The sequence below is a fragment of the Etheostoma cragini genome, chromosome 12 (assembly GCF_013103735.1).
Source record: "Etheostoma cragini isolate CJK2018 chromosome 12, CSU_Ecrag_1.0, whole genome shotgun sequence".
Taxonomy (NCBI): domain Eukaryota; kingdom Metazoa; phylum Chordata; class Actinopteri; order Perciformes; family Percidae; genus Etheostoma; species Etheostoma cragini.
The window spans coordinates 12,006,666-12,023,951 of NC_048418.1; the positions used below are offsets into that span (position 1 = coordinate 12,006,666).

General features: G+C 39.2%; 2 protein-coding genes across 5 annotated transcripts in view; one reads left to right on the top strand and one right to left on the bottom strand.

Moving 5' to 3' along the window:
• The window catches only part of LOC117953561 (macrophage mannose receptor 1-like), a 55,333-nt gene extending 46,977 nt beyond the window's left edge, over positions 1-8,356 (top strand). The window contains exons 26-33 of the mRNA XM_034886685.1: positions 142-244; positions 1,836-2,068; positions 4,625-4,787; positions 5,002-5,172; positions 5,274-5,390; positions 7,090-7,248; positions 7,801-7,830; positions 7,935-8,356. Of these exons, the coding sequence (XP_034742576.1) occupies positions 142-244; positions 1,836-2,068; positions 4,625-4,787; positions 5,002-5,172; positions 5,274-5,390; positions 7,090-7,248; positions 7,801-7,830; positions 7,935-8,197 (1,239 nt within the window). The 3' untranslated portion in view covers positions 8,198-8,356. The remainder of the gene's footprint in view (positions 1-141; positions 245-1,835; positions 2,069-4,624; positions 4,788-5,001; positions 5,173-5,273; positions 5,391-7,089; positions 7,249-7,800; positions 7,831-7,934) is intronic.
• A 5,233-nt stretch (positions 8,357-13,589) lies between these two features.
• The window catches only part of cacnb2b (calcium channel, voltage-dependent, beta 2b), a 32,544-nt gene continuing 28,847 nt past the window's right edge, over positions 13,590-17,286 (bottom strand). For 3 of the 4 annotated variants that reach the window (XM_034886706.1, XM_034886705.1, XM_034886707.1), the window contains 2 exons: positions 16,784-16,957; positions 13,590-16,011 (listed from right to left, as the gene is read on the bottom strand). In XM_034886706.1, coding sequence (XP_034742597.1) covers positions 15,292-16,011; positions 16,784-16,957 — 894 coding nt within the window. In that variant the 3' untranslated portion in view covers positions 13,590-15,291. Of the gene's footprint in view, positions 16,012-16,468; positions 16,496-16,783; positions 16,958-17,286 lie in introns of all 4 variants that reach the window. The other variant, XM_034886708.1, reaches the window with a different exon arrangement.

Genomic DNA, 17,286 nt, shown 5'->3' on the forward strand with positions numbered 1-17,286 from the left:
AGTCAGTAGATAGTTAACGTCTTTGTCTACTAATGATAATATTTTGCCAATTAGTAGTTTTATTTTACGGTAAAGATGCTGTCAGTCACCTGGAATTTACCATAGTTTTCTCTTTAACTCACCATTGCTGTCTTTCACCAGGAAGCATGTGTCGTGATGACTACCAATCCCAACACTGGTGTAGGAAAATGGATTAAAAGGTCCTGCAATGACACCAATGGATATGTCTGTCTTCGAAATGTTGGTAAGACTATTCTCAGCCCTTTCTCTTGAATGCAATTCATATGGGCTAGAATGTTTATAAACCATAATGGCTGGCACAATATTGGCCATTTGCACTTGTTATATACAGAGATTGCTATGGTACTTTGAAATATAGACACATCAAGGTAATCATTGTTTCGATATTTTTATATTTAAACATTTACCCGATATTTGGTATTTCCCTAACAGACAAAACATAATACCATCAGCTAAGCCTCACCTATCACATGCTTAAACAGTGTGAACCATAGTTGTGGGCACTTGCACGGTTAACAGCAGAGACATAGTATATTGCGTGTTCATGACTTTCTCTTTCACACAAAAGACCTGGGATGGGCCTCAATAATCTGACCTGTGTTCAACTCTTTATTGGGAAATTTAAACAATGTGAGTCAACATGGGTTTATTCCTGGTCATGGCAATTTAGGTACAACCTGCGTCACCAACAGGGAGCAACGCTTAACAATTACCATTAGTGAAACCAGCAGGGCTTAAGACGTCATATTCAGTGAACAGCTAACTTGTTAAATACTCCAGGCCAGCTGTATACCCCAATAAATAATGTTTTGTAGGTACTTGAATTTGTCATTGTACAGTAGAGAGAGAAAATGACAAATATCAGGCTGGTGACCGGTGTCACGCTCTGCAAAAGTTGAACTTGTGGAGTCAACATTGGAGATGGGTACACTGTCAGCAGACTATTCTTACAGGGAATTAATTAAACCGCTCCGCTCTGTTGTTGTTAAAACTGCATCTGAAAATCCAGCATAAAGCAGACACAATCTATGTTGTTTTTTAAGTATGCGGTGACCTGTGACGACCGCCCCACTCTCATTTCCCATTATTTGGGTTATTCTGGCTGTTAGCGACCCAGGCCGTGTGCAATTCACACTTAAATTGACTCTTGCTTGACCTGATCCAACCCACCTAGCTACGTGGTTTGCCATGCCGATTCGATCGACTAGAATTAACCCATTCAAACACACAGTCAATCTTGGGCCACGGGGTAACTGCTAACATGTTGCTCTCTTTACCAATATAAGCTGCTCTGTTTTAACAATGTTAGGCTACAAAAAAAGAGCAGGCAGGCTATAAAAAGAGGGAAAACTGAAGCATTATGTCAGGAATCTCAACTAAGAACAGAAGTACTAAAGCCGAGAAATAATTCATAATAATCAGACACACAAAAGAAATCCCCCAATACGTTTACTGGACTGGCCATCCTCTTTGTGCAAAGCCGAAGTGACAAACAAGTTACTCTTTTAAAATCCAGAATCCCTTATACATAGGATAGAAGACAGTCAATGATGAAACACGTAACAAAACTAACAGATTTCCCTAACATTAGTTATTTGTAGTTTTGTATGAGTCCTCGGTAAAATGATGATAATGCAGTTTAAAAATTAACTTGTTTTATTGTCAAACAGAACAGAGGAACATCAAAATTTATATGTAAGTTCTGAGAAATAAAATGTATTAAAATACAGACTTAAGATATGAAACTTAAAGTCCTGAACAAATACACAATGTCAAAAAAAAACTAAATGTGTTTAATTTCTCACCCTAAACAGACCCATCCCTCCAGGACTCCCCAGAACCAACAACATCTACCAACTATGTCAAAATATTCAATGACTCTATCAAGGTTGTTACACAACAAATGAACTGGGATGCAGCCAAAAAGCACTGCGAAGGTGATGGTGCCAAACTGGCTAGCCTGCGAAACGAGTGGTACCAGGCCTATGTTGAGCTGCTGGCTTTGAATCTCAACGCTCCTCTATGGATTGGACTGAACAAAATGGAGGTACAGGGCAGAAAGCCTCATAAATCGAAGATACTTACCTTAGAAATTGTAACACAATTTTATTTAAAACAGGGACCGTGCACAAGTAAACATGAACATAGTATAAACAAGGAGCAATGCATCCACCAGGATGTAGCCCCATTGCTATTTTCCACCCGCAGTCCCTGGTCTGGTGGGTAGAGCAATAAATATTGAATGCAAGAGGCATACAAAACATCAGAAAATACAATATATACTCAAAGTTGCAGCAATAACATTATCAGGGGCTCAGTCATTCCCACATCCCACTCCTTTACAAGTATGTAAAAGTTGAATTTTACTGTAATAGATTTTGATAGGAACAAAGCTGTGCATCAGGTCCTAACACCTTAACCCCTCCCATTTCACACATGCACATTGGGTGCTTTGATTAAAAAATGTAAAATACTCATCATTGTTATTGCTATGTTTCCCTCCTGCCCTGACTTTACCTATTCTGCACATACGTACCTAAGTTCAAGCTGTTAGATAGGCTAGACTATATGGCTGTGTACAGTGGTACAAAAGCTAAAGTCAACCTAGGATCGTTAAAAAACAAAACAGGTTTAACTAGCCGGTAACATTAATGGTAGGCCTACACGATTAGGGAAAAAATATGAATCACGATTTTTTAGCTTAGAATTAATATTTGACCATGACAAAGCAAAACCAATTGGCAGTAACAAACATAGATTGTTTTGGTACCCATAGCACATTGCGCATGACCACAAGCCTAGAGGCGTCAATGAAGATAAGGGAGAGCATTTTATACAGTCTGTTTAAAACTCAAAAAAGAAAGTAGTAGCGTTTGTGTTGCAGTCGATTTGTAAAATTAAATGAGAATCAAAGTCATTAAAAAAAAAATTGTAAATTGGGAGCGTCTGGAGGAGGCCCCAGTCCGACGGACTTTTAACTCACACCTCCGTCGGAGTTTTAAGTGCATCCCTGTGGACGCTGGGGGCATTGAACCTGAGTGGACAAAGTTTCCATTGCTAAAGCTGCGGCAGGGAGCTGTGGTCTAAAGGTCTTAGGTGCCTCAAGGGGCGGTAACCCACAAACACCCTGGTGGACATCGGTGGTCAGGGAAGCCGCCCGACTGAAGGGGTCCTGGAGTCATATCCCGGAAGACTCCAGGGGCAGTTGAAAGGCACTGACTGGCCTGAAGGGGTGCAGCCTCTGCCGTGACAGAAATAAAGCAGTGGGTGGACCAGAGGGTGTGTGCCAATTACAGGAATATGACACTTGTCTGCCTCCCTGGGAAAGTCTACTCCAAGGTGCTGGTAAGGAGAGTTCGGCCATATTCAAACATCGGATTGAAGAGGAACAACGCGGATTCCGTCCCGGTCGTGGAACAACGGATTAGATCTTCACTCTTGCAGGAATCTTGGAGGGAGACTTCTCAGGGCCACCCAATCTCTGTATGAACAAAGCGAGAGCTGTGTCCGGGTTCTCGGCAGTAAGTCGGACTCGTTCCAGGTGAGGGTTGGCCTCTGCCAGGGCTGCGCTTTGTCACCAATCCTGGTTGTAATATTTATGAACAGGATATTGAGGCGTAGTCGGGGTGGGGAGGGGTTGCAGTTCGGTGGGCTGGGGATCTCATCGCTGCTTTATGCACATGATGTTGTCCTGATAGCATCATTGGTCTGTGACCTTCATCTCTCTCTGGATCGGTTTGCAGCCGAGTGGGAAGCGGCTGAGATGAGGATCAGAACCTCTAAATCGGAGGCCATGTTCTCAGCAAGAAACCGATGCAGTGCTTTCTTCAGGTAGGGAGTGAGTCCTTACCCCAAGTGAAGAAGTTTAAATACCTTAGGGTCTTGTTAGCGAGTGAGGGGACAATGGAGCGGGAGATTGGTCGGAGAATCGGAGCAGCGGGTGTGGTATTACATTCCATTTATTGCACCGTTGTGACAAAAAAGGAGCTGAGCCAGAAGGCAAAGCTCTCGATCAACCGGTCAGTTTTTGTTCGTACCCTCACCTATGGTCATGAAGGCTGGGTCATGACCGAAAGAACGAGATCCAGGGTACAAGCTGCCGAAATGGGTTTCCTCAGGAGGGTGGCTGGCGTCTCCCTTAGAGATAGGGTGAGAAGCTTAGTTCGGTTCGGGCATCTGGTAATGATGCCTCCTGGGCGCCTCCCTAGGAAGGTGTTCCAGGCACGTCCAACTGGGAGGAGGCCTCGGGGAAGACCCAGGACTAGGTGGAGATATTATATCTTCCTACCTGGCCTGGGAACACCTCGAGATCCCCCATTCGGAAGCTGGTTGATGTGGCTCGGAAAAGGGAAGTCCCCTGTTGGAGCTGCTGCGCCCGCGACACGATACCGGATCAGCGGATGGAGATGGAGAAAATCAAAATGTTAACTTCATGTGTCAATTGCTAAGGAGAAGAGTTTTAATTCTTGGGGGGGGGGGGGGGGGGGGGGGGGGGGGCTGTGAGAGTCCATACTTGCTATAAAAATATTTCCTTGAAAGAATAACATGACTATATTTTTTAATTAATTATGCTAAATGCTGTTTGATCAATCCTTGCTTTCAGACTGGTGGATATTTCCAATATATTGATGGCCGGCGTCTCACCTTAACCAATTGGGATAGACGGGAACCAATGCACCAACCTTGTGTGTTCGTAAACGTGGATGGAAAATGGAAGACTTCTGACTGTGATCAGAACATGGCCAGCATTTGCATGAAGTCTACAGGTAAGGCTAGTGTTACTCATTCCTAAATGTTGATGTTAATTTCGACATAAATCCTTTGTTTATCGGTTTAGAACATTATTACAACTTTGACGTAGTTCCTTCACTCTATAATACTGACACATACAGTAGGTGCTTTTTTCAGTGCACTGGATTTATAATCCTGTATTGTACAGTAAATTAATCCCAGTGTCATCAATGTTTCTCTCATTCAAAGATGTGCCACCAACAGAGTCAAGCGATTTCTCAGGATATTGCCCCGAAGACCCAGAAACCCCTAGATACTCAAGCCAGATGAACAGCTGGCTACCATTTAGGCATTACTGTTACCTTATTATCCAAGATAGGACTAAGTGGCCGGATGCATCTGCTAACTGTGTGAGACACGGTAAGGATTTTCTTTGGATGGTCTAATACATATTCTTAATCACTGAGCTTTGTTTGGCTTTAAAGAAATACCTACTGTTTTTTGTTTGATCGTTTGTAAAGGTGGAAATCTTGCCAGCATTGAAGATCCTTCGGAGCAAGAATTCATTCAAAGCAACATAAACACATTTCAAGACAGTCAATCGTCGTTCTGGATTGGCTTGTATAAAACTCACACAGGTACAGTAACATTGTCTGCTCTTTCATAAAAAGAAACATTAAGCTATACTTGAACATAAAAAATGAAATTATCCTTGTACAAGAGAAGCTCTGAAAGAAAATGGTTATAAAATGACTGTCTCTTTATTAGATACAGATTACTGTATCTTTATATCTTTATTAGATCGAGAACGGTCTGGTCAACAACAAATGGAGAACACACACACACAAACACATATATACACAGTATATATGTATATAAATCTGAGTTTGTTACTCAGAGTTTGCTATTCCTAGACAAAGCTTATATTTTGACATGCAGTATTTGTCACATACAACTTTTAATGAAATGTTTTGTCTATTGGAGGTTTTAATTTGTGTAGTCATCCCATGCTTCAGCCTTAAACGTGCTTCTGAAAGTCACCTTCCCAGTGATCTTCCATGTCAGAGGCTCAGTCATGTTTAAAGTTGGAGAATCAGCTTCTTAGAACATGAAACATGAGGTGGTCAGATGTAATGTGATAGAGTAGATGAGTATGTGTTTTGTCTAATGATTTATTGTATTATTATAAAATGATTATGTACACAAAATGTATTTTCCTTTTGGCCATTTGTTTTCTACAGTCTTGCCTGAATTCTAAGTTGTTCATTATCCCATCTTCTTTCAGTCACTGTTTTTGTACGGTTCTTTCAAAAAAAAAATTGATTATAAACTTATCAGAATTGAGCATCAAGTCGTTCTAGAGAGAATCGTGATGCATATAAGAATTGATTATATTTTCCCACCCCTAGGTTTGCTATTGCCTTTCTTGCAAGTAAATAGCAAAAAAAAAAAAAACGTTTGTTCCCGTACAGTAACAGTTACACCTCTATCGCTTCCACAAGAAAGTATTAAAACACCAACACAAGCTCCGAACTTCCTATGAGTTTGTGCAACAGCTAAATGTTTGCCAAACAACAGAGCATAGTTAAAATCTCTTGCTCTCCATGAAATGAAGCTTCCTTCAGGTGCAGTATAAAACGTTGAGTTCTCTAAACAATCTCACAAAAAAACTGTTACTGTAAAATATAAAGTCTACTTGTGCTAGATTAGGGGGGTTAAAGAACATAACAAGACGTCACATCACCCTGCGGGGATTGGTTCTTTTATTTTTTATCTGAACGCTTCATGCTTAAGTACAGAGCTCATTTAAGATGATGCTCTGACGTCCCGGTTCCCTGAAGACAGCACAGAGCTGCACCAAACAAAGCTGATAGAAGCACAGAAGCGTTATGATCCACCGTCTCAGTTGCAGTGAAGTAAACTGGCAGGTTTTAATGTTGCAGACAACTGTTTTTTGCAAATAGTTTAAAGTGTAAACATGTATTGCTATTGTGAATCTTCAGTTTAAACTACCTTTCAAACAAATGCCCCCCTTTACAACATATTGCTTCCAGCGCCCCTCGTCAACTTCTGAATGCCCGCATTGAGAAACACAGGTAAATAAACAGTACAAACATAAATTCAAAACTTAACCTACTCACCAAAATGAACCGCCATAATGAAATAGAAAATTTGGGTTTCCCTGATACACTTGCTTGCTATCATTACAGTCCTAATTTTTTTTAATTTTTTTTGTTTTGCACTCCTGGTTTGCCCCCTGATATAAAAAAAACGCTTAATATAATACACAAAAATAAACTGTAGAGAGAAAAATATGGAATTTCAATTTGTCCCCAGGAATTTGGAAGTGGTTGGATAAAACCACCATGGACTACACTAACTGGTATGATGGTCAACCTGGTGGCAACAGTTATGGTTTGATTGCATCTATAAATGGGAAATGGTCGACAGGCAGTCATTGGTATGACAGAGGATATGTTTGCAAAACAGCAAAAGGTGAGATCATCATACTTATTAGGACTCAGTTTGAAATATTGTTACACCTTTAAAATAACAGGAAATAGTTAACACATAGTGTTTAAACTAGAGCTGGACAATATGGAGAAAATCAAATATCACGATATTTTTGACATCATTATTGAAATTGCATCAATATTGTAGGGTTGACCATTAGTGCTTTTGCAAAATATTTACACAAGATTTTTGATAAATACTCATCAATACCGTGGATATAATGATGACGTGGGTAAAGGCTAGAGAAAATCCATACAATCACAGCCCTAGAAAAGGCAAATCATAAGTTCAGAAAATTACATCACTTTGCTGTAATGCAGCCTTTAAAACCAGGGAAAGACAACATTTGTATCATTGAGTTATCCAAAATGTAGGACAAAAACGAGCTTCATATATGGATTTAATATAGAAATATTGCCCAGCCCTAGTTAAAACAACGAATTTAATCAAATATATATTCATAAAATTGATTTGGATACGTAAAATATAAATCAAATTATACAGAAATTATACAACTTTTTGTTATCTTTCTAGTATTGCGCCAAGCGCCAGCGACAACTGTTGGTAAGTTACATCTCCTTATCCTTTTTAATTTACTCACAATTGTACATTCTTACGTCTCATCGTACGTTCTTCTGGCTCATCATCTATGTGTTGAATCTGTGCAGTAAATCCTATGGTGGATCCTCAAACCCGTGGCCACATCATTTTGGCAGTTGTACTGGCTATTACTGTGATATCCATAGGGGCAGTCATCGCCTTGTTTCTCTTCAAGAAGTCTGGCCTCCGCTTACCTATTCCTGAAAAGTTATCTACCTTTGACAACCCACTTTTTTTCAGCAATGAGCGGTACCAGCCTGATCTGGTCGACGCTAAAAAACTGGTAGTAAATGCAGACGAAGAGAACTCTGTCTCTGTTATAACTGTGTGATGTAAATACCAGCAGAATCTACTGGGGCATTCAATGTATTCTGGTCAGAGGGTTGATGGCATTTTCATTTTCACAACCAAGTGAAATGAAAGTATCAATGTAGATGGCAATAACTGGCTTTGATGAACAAAACAATTTAAGCTGTAGGATGTCTTACTTAGTTTATAAATCTCTACAAAAAATTGAAATTACGTTTGTTGTTGTTGTATATTGTATATTTTATGGCAACTAAGAATGTACTGATTGATTGAATACACAGGGGGAATTGTAAAAGATGGAGACTTTAATGATTGATTTAATTAATTGAATCATGCATATTTTACTTTAAACAACTATGCTTGCTAGGATTGTGAAATGTCTACTAGACATTAAAAAGGCAGAAATATTAATGCCCCAACTGGACCATTGAATGAGATAAGACGGACCGTATATGCCCACTGCATTCCTGTAGATAACACTTTATCGGTCTTGCACATGAGAATTAAAACAATTGTATTAAAATGCGTTATGAATAAATACCCATGGGCATTAAGATTGAATTTTGTCTGACTTTTTTTAAACTTTAGAGAGTAAGATCAAATAAAGCTAAAAAGCTTAGCTATACTTATTTATGAAATACTTAATTTTTCTGGCATTACAGGGCTTTATTTGCTCAGTTATGAAAGGAGAAAGAGAGGGGGGATGACATGCAACAAAGGGCTGCAGGTTGGAACCGAACCCACAGCTGCTGTGGCAAGGAATGAGTCTCTGCATACGTGCTCTAGCGTGGCAGTAGCTCAGTCTGTAAGGAGTTGGATTGGGAACCAGAGGGTTGCCGGTTCAAGTCCACATATGGACCAAAGTATGGTGGTGAACTGGTTGCAAGAGAGGTGCCAGTTCACCTTCTGGGCACTGTCAATGTGCTCTTGAGCAAGGCACCAAATCCTCAACTGCTCGGGGTGCCTTTCCATCATTCTGACATCGCTCCATTTAGCTTTTCTCTGATTATTATTAAAACATTTTGCATAAGAATGCCATATTATACTGATCACTCTAAACATGCTAAAAATGGAGCCATCATCTGTGACTTTGTAACAACATTCAATTTGTATAAATAAGCGGCTGTAGAGAGCTTCCAGTAAGGCATTTTCTATACTATTGTGTGGAAACTGACTCCTTGTGTTTACAAGTAAAAATGAACTTTGATATAACTTCAGTTTTAAAACCACTCAAATTTTCCGTCATACCGTTCCTGCGGTATGAGCTGGCTTATGAGTCGTCAAGGAAAGAAAGTGAAATTTAGAAATCCCTCTCCCTGCCAGTGTGTTTAAAAATAAAATTCCATTATGTTTAATGTGAAAAAGACACTACCAGTCATTTCAATTCCGGGACTTTAGCTCAAGGTTATCGTAACGTCAGAATCTTATAGGCCCTCATCTATGCAATACATTACAAAACTTTACATAGATATTATTAAATACTAAAAAGACCCAAAAAATTAAAGAAGTGTATGTTTACATAAAAAAGCATCAATGCATGTATCAAATACATGGCTTACTCACTGCTGCTCATATGCTTGGCATTTCAGATTGAGCAATTAGGCCTACAATATTCTGCTCACTGGTTAAAGCTATTTACACATAACACAGCTAAGGACTGGGGAAGATATCCTTGAATAACTAACAGACCATATGCATGTGCTCATTTACAGGTATCACAGTCAACAGATGGCTGAACAATCAATAAATGCAAGAATTGAGAAATTTCAAAATATTATACTCCGTTCCTGCTACAGTGTCTCTATAAACAAAAGTTTAAAAAGGCAAGAGCAATAATGTCCAGGGTGCACAGCAAATAATAAAACCTCCATAACTTCCATTAACAAAAAGAGACGGAGGGAGCAGAGGCATTCAGGTGACAGCTGGCAGGTTTTGTCCTGCATAGAGAAAGTTCTGGCGCCCCCCAAAGAAGTTTATAGCCAGCGCCAAAACGTCTGATTTTCAACAGCCAGCCTCCCTCTGACAAATTTGACACATGCGGCTGGCGCTGATAAGACCGCTAAACTGCATCATTTTGAATGGAACTGAACGCTCCGCTGTGAAGCTAGAGCTTCGGCGGATCCGACGGCTGTCTGTCCGTGCGGTCGTCTGACAGCATCAGTTTTAAATTGACAGTTTCATGACTGATTAAAAACGTATTATAGTCACGTTAAATAGTGTTCCAATTCGGTGTTTGTTACAGTTAGTATTAACACGTGATGCAAAGTGTAGGCCTACCTAAGTAAACATGAACCCTTAACAAGCGTTGCACAAAGACACGGCGGTTGGACCAAAGATCAAACTTGGACTCATCAGACCAAAGCAGAGATTTTCACTGATCTAATGTCCATACCTTGTGTTTCTTGGCCCAAACAAATCTCTTCTGCTTGTTGCCTCTCCTTGGCAGTGGTTTCCTAGCTGCCATCTGACCATGAAGGCCTGATTTGCGCAGTCTTCTCTTAACAGTTGTACAAGAGATGTGTCTGCTGCTAGAACTCTGTGTGGTACTCATCAGGTCTTTAATCTGAGCTGCCGTTAACTTGCAATTTCTGAGGCTGGTGACTCAGATGAACTTATCCTCAGCAGCAGAGGTGACTCTTGGTTTTCCTTTCCTGGGGCGGTCCTCATGTGAGCCAGTTTTGCTATAGTGTTTGATGATCTTTGCAACTGCACTTGGGGCACACATTCAAAGTTTACGCAATTTTCTGGACCGACTGACCTTTATTTCTTAAAGTAATGATGGCCACTCGTTTCTCTTTACTTAGCTAATTGGTTCTAGCCATAACATGAATTCTAACAGTTGTCCAATAGGGCTGTCGGCTGTGTATCAACCTGACTTCTGCACAACCTAACTGATGGTCCCAACTTCATTAATAAGGCTAGAAATTCCACTAATTAACCCTGACAAGGCACACCTGTGAAGTGAAAACCATTTCAGGTCACTACCTCATGAAGCTCATAGAGAGAACACCAAGGGTTTGCAGTAAGGCTGCACAATTATGGCCAAAATGCTAATCACGATTATTTTGATCAAAATTTTGACCACGATTATTCTCACGATTATTTGTGGATTTTAACCAAAACAAATTTTATCGTCATATAGGCTATTCATAACTGCGAGAGGGTGTGTGATGGACGCTACTCACAGAGAGAAGGATGATCATTATGAAAGGGTCCAGCACGGGTTGCACGGCGGATACACACGTTGTGTGTATGAAATGTCTGTATTGTCACTGTGCTGCATATTTATGAACTATGATATTCTGGCCATGGGTCACATCTCTGGCCCAGGTCCAGGTCCAGGCCCAGCAGCTCCGTCTCACGCTGTTACTCTACCAGCTGAAGTTAGTTGCATTCAATAACTTCTTCTGTGTAATGGAGCCTTTCATACATTGTTGTTTTTCTTTGGAAATAAACAATGCACAAAATATTCTTGAAATGCATCAAATGTAAAGTTATTCACTGTCAAAGTGGCGCCAAAATGAATGGCAGTCAATGGGATGCTAACGGCAGGTGATGGCTTGGTAGCATTAAAATGGCACCATCTGAGCTACGCTTAGAGAGGAGACGCTTACCCCCTTGGTATGGCCCAACTATCCGTGGCTCACTTGTATGCACAAACTATTATTGTCTGTCACACTGTAGGCTCAACATTACTGATAGTTTTTTGATCAAAGTAGAAAACATTAAACATAGTAGCTTATGTAGGTCAATCCTACATTTTTTAACTTGCCCCTTGAGGGAAAAAAGCGACTAAAAAGCCGTGTTCATAGGTTTACTGATTAAACAACTACTTTAAACAACGACTTCGAGGTCAGGTGTAGTTTATCCGGACCCATGTCCTGGATGTGGAAGCCCTCTTACTGGAATACTGAAAATAATGATTATATTCCATTAAATTTTATATTTTGAATTGTTATTTTCTTTAACTGTCTATGTTGTTACTGCCACCAGAATTTTGGTAATGCCTTCCCATAAATATAACAGTTTTTACATTAAATTGGTGCCTTATAATGTATCAAAATGTAGTAATTTAAGTATATTTGCTCAAAATGTTTATTTATTTTTTCTCTTTACTTTTTATAAATTAGCTTTTAACTGCATGTGAAAATGGAGGTATGACGTGAGAGCACGTGAAAAGTGACAATTGCATTTATTGTTGAAAATGTACAGTTTTTGTGACAAACAGACATGCAAAAGGAAAACGTTAACGTTATCTGACTCACATATGACGACGAAGTCCATTCTCCTTTCTGTCATAGAACTGAAGTATCCATGCCATATGTCCAATATATGTTGCCATTCATTCGGTTGTTGACTTTAATCCATCTCATTTCTCCATCGCTGCCGACGAACGTTAGCCAAAAACACGTAGAAACTTATGTTAAGTTTAGCTAGCTGATACATCATTAGCCATAGACATGTCTAGCGTTATGCTCACAAAGTTTGCCAGCGGTACACTGGAAAACAATCTAGCACGAGTGTTCGTTTAACTGTAACGTTAGCATTAGCTAGCGAGCTAAATGAGTTGTTACTTTCTGTTTGATTTTTAAAGCAAGAGTAAGTTACTATCTTTACAATTTACTTTTTCTAGAGATCTCTCTGTTCCTTAGACAGTTCACATTTTGCGCAGCTAGCTAGCTAGCTAATGTAAACTAGCATAAAGATTGTCAAGCTTACCTGTGATACCTTCAGTAGACTTCGTTACCATCCATCTACACACGAGTGGATTAAATTTACCAGCCGTTAGCTACCTGCCGGGCGCTGTTTCATGGGCTAGCTTACTTTATGGGCTAGCTTACTAAGTAAGCTAGCTTACTTTACTTTGATTTTTTTGTGCACTTTTAGTAAATCGCTTTGGATTAAAGCGTTATCTTAGTGAAAATTTACTGTAATGCAACAATGGTGGAAAGCACAATTTTGAAATGGGCTACTTGTAGCCTGCCCTACATTTTGTGCTACTTTATACTTAACTTTATACTATATCCAACTCCACTAACGTTACATTAGAGGCAAATAATGTACTTTTTTCCCCTGCATTACATTTATTTTATATAATTTAAATCTAGTTTCTACGTACTTTGGAAATTCAGATGAATAATACAAAATATAATCAACATTTATTTATTGATTATATTGTGTGTATATATATATATATATATACATACTGTATATTATAGATTAAAATAATTGATCCTGGGGGACAGTCACAAGCTAACCAATGTATATAATAATTAAATGTAGACACACTTTGAGCTACTGCAACATAAGACAACACAAGTATCATCCAACATTCCATGTCAAAGACAATCTGGAGAGTAATAAGTGATTGAGCTGCTGACAGCTTTACGTTAAATGTCAATTAACACATTCTCTGTTTTAAATTTTAATATTTTTCAAATTTTCAAAATGAACTTCTGAATGCTGTACAAAACAAAAATAACCCAAACAAATAATTTTGAAAAGAACAGAGTCAACTCAATCACATCAACTCAAAGCAATCATATACAGTAGGTAAAGTTCTACCAAACAGTGCAACAGGCTCTCTGGTTCTCCATACGTTTACCTAACAAGGCAATTATGAAGTATCTACAAATGCATAGAGATTTTATTCAAGCAATATATTTTATCACAAGAAGATGCATAGAGTATCCAGCATATAGCACAGGTCAATGTCACTAAAAGATATGTACAGTATGTCATGCTTCCAGATAGATCAAATGCAATTCAATAAATATGCTGGAACACCATTTAGAAAAGTAGGAAGCAAAGTATGACTTACCTTTAATCACATAGAAAAATAGTTTGACTTTCCTTACCAATGTTTAAAATAAATTGTTGGCTTTTGAATATACACTATGTGACACATGGGGGCAGAGTCAGATGTGACACTGAAACACACGTCTTTTTTGACGATCTGATCAGACAAAACATCCCTTTGTGTAACTTTGTAGAATCAAAAATCATGAGATCCATCCCTTTTACGGAAGCCAAGAACAGCCGTTTATCAATCATATTATATTATCCCATTATATCAAGATCACAAGTTTTTTTTTAATTGTATTATTTCAGGCTAACTGAGATGTTGTCCATGATAACCTTATTTGTTTTCATTATCAATTAATCTGCTATTTACTCTCTCGACTAATCAATTAACTATTTAATGTATAAAATGTCAAAAGAAGTGAAAAATGCCACAATCACAATTTCTCAGAGGCCAAATTAACATCTTCAAATAGCTTGTTTTGTGCGACCACAAGTCCAAAACTCAAAGCCATCTTATTTATTTTTATAAAATGATCTAAAACAGAGAGGCTGACACCAGATATTTGGCACTTTTGCTTGGAAATCTTAAAAACTACCTACTAACAAATTAATCAAGGATAACTATTTTGCTATCTTGAGAAAACAAGTTGTTTTCTGGAGATATCTCAATGAAAGAACATTTTGTTTTTCTCATACTACAGTTGTATAATAAAACATTCTTGCAATACCTCCTACCTTCAGGAAGGTTATAACGTTTAGTTTTATTGAAACTGTTATGTATGTGTATTGTATTTCTGTATGTATGTTTGTTATGATAATGGCAGCAGCATGGCAAACAACCTTTTTCCACATTGACGAACAATTAAGTTTATCTTATTTTACCCAACTCTGTCTAATTTTATGGTTATCACAATAAAATAAACCACAGATAACAAGTAAAGTAAAGTAATTGATAAAATGAAATTATTGCAACCTCGACTGTTCTTGGCTTCTGTACATTTTGCATGACCAATGCAAAATATAAAAAAATACATGCTGCATGAGCAAACCATTGCAATAATCTTGTCTAATGTTTGTGCAAAAATACACACGGACAGAGCTATATGAATTAGGTGAACATAAAATAGGAACTAGTACGAAAAAACAGAGAAACAAAGGACAGTGTTTGTGAGTGGCAGAGCTTACAAAAAAAGTCAAACAATATGAAGAGTAACATTTCTACAAAGATGACACACTCTGTCCCGGTCATTAGTGCATTATAACTTGAGCAGAATAAAACCATGCACCAACCCACAGCAGAAACATCTGTCACTAGTGTATATAGGAATCCCTGTGCAATTGGCGTGCATCTCTGTTTCTATCTCTGCCTCTACCTCGATCTCTCTCTCTGTCTCTTTCCCTGTCCTTGTGTCTTTCTCTATCCATGTCTCTGACCCTGTCCCTGTCCCTGTCCCTGCCTCTGCCGTGGTAGTTGTGACCAGGATAGTGACCTGTTTGGTGTGTCCGTGGTGGAATATGCTGGTGATGCCTGTGCTGACGGTTGCGTTCATTGTGCTCCTGTTCATAGTCTTCCTTAACGTGTTTCTGGCTGTTCCCGAAGTGCAGCTGTTGTTGGGGTTGGTGGTGGTGGTGATGGTGGTGGTTGCTGTTATGATGGTGGTGGTTATGGCCTCGGTGGTTATAGCGCGTCTCCTCCTCGTCCTCCTCCACATCCTCCACCTCTTCTTCCCTCTCATCAGGCAGGCGTCTGCGAGGAAGCCTTTGGCTATAATCCCTGCTCGACCGTACTTCCGTGCCACCGGATGTTTGGTTGTGCTGGCTGTGGCTGTGATGCTCCATCCGGCGGTGGTGATGGTGGTGGGTGTGCTGGGGTCTCTTTGGTTCAGTCATTAGTAGCGGTTCTTCCTCCTTTTTTTGGCCCTCATCAGCCCTCTGCTCCTTTGCTGGGGCTAAAGGTTGCTCCTGGTCTAAATGGTTCTCTTGGGAACCCTTCCTCTTGGGGGCAGCTGACTTCTTGTTTTTTTGCCCATCCTGGGAAAAGAAAATGCAACGTAATGTCACATACATGCACATGAAGGACTCATGCGTGCTCTAACACACACATGTTGTTACACTGCATGTCTTCACCCACACACACTTGTATTTGCAAGTCCATATGTACAAACGCAGCTGCTGTTAGAGAGGCAGCTGGCTCTCAAGTGCCTAAACTGGCAATTACAAGAGGCAATTTGAATATTATAATATATTATATTATACACAGATTTCATGTGGCATGGTTGGGGCCAGAATATTTATTTACCTTTATAAAGTTATTCTAGTGGTTTTAAGCAAGTAGCTTTATTTCTTTCAACAAAAAAAAATACTGCATATAAGCTATCATAATTAAGCAATAAATTGCCTGCGCCTGCCTAACCCTAAACAGAAAACCCATGTTAATCTTTGTTAATCTAATTTTGTTTTAGACAATTCACTAAATTATTTCACTCACCAGAGTAGACCTATCTCATTTCTTCAACTTTCCAGTGGAGTAGAATGAGGAAAAATGAAATGAAAATGTTAGATGAATAAATGGAAACAAATGCAGATGCAGCACACTGTGAGTTCCTCCGTCTAGAAAAAGAACATTCCTGCTGAGCTCATAATTCACCGTGCAAACAGTTTTCCCCCATTCAGCACAATGCATGTGCAGGTGGGATGAGTAGGATGAGATGAGATGAAATCTTTGCATATTTTATTACATACTATAACTTTATTGTTAATGTAGTTGTTTCCCATTTACACTATGTGTCTGTGTTACAAGTACCGGTTTTGCTGAAGGACTGGTGGGCAGTGTATTCTCGGCCAGCTGGGCCACCATTGCATTGGGAGGCTCCATCTCTGGTGGATGAGTGGCTCTCCAGTAAGACTCCAGATAATCAGCAATGTGCTCACAGGCATCAGTTAGCTGGTTCTCATCTAAGATGACATCAAACATTTCCTACAAGAAAATGAGAATAAGGACAAGAATAAGTAAAAGACCAACAGTAGGGGACAAACAAAGGACTACCTATAACCGAGACAATAGTTGAAAGTATAATCTATGACTCCAGTGAAAATGTAGCAGAAGAAGTATGCCTGTAATAAGATCTTGCTCCGAGATTAAGGGAAAGGGAAATAAGGAAATAAAGTAATCTCAAAAATGTAAACAGTGACATGAGCATTCAGTGAAGACTTTGAATTTGGCAACAGAAAAATATGCTGAATTTGACTATGTAGGCTACAACACTAATTTTGATATCTACAGTAGCCCTTTGAATAAAATCAAGG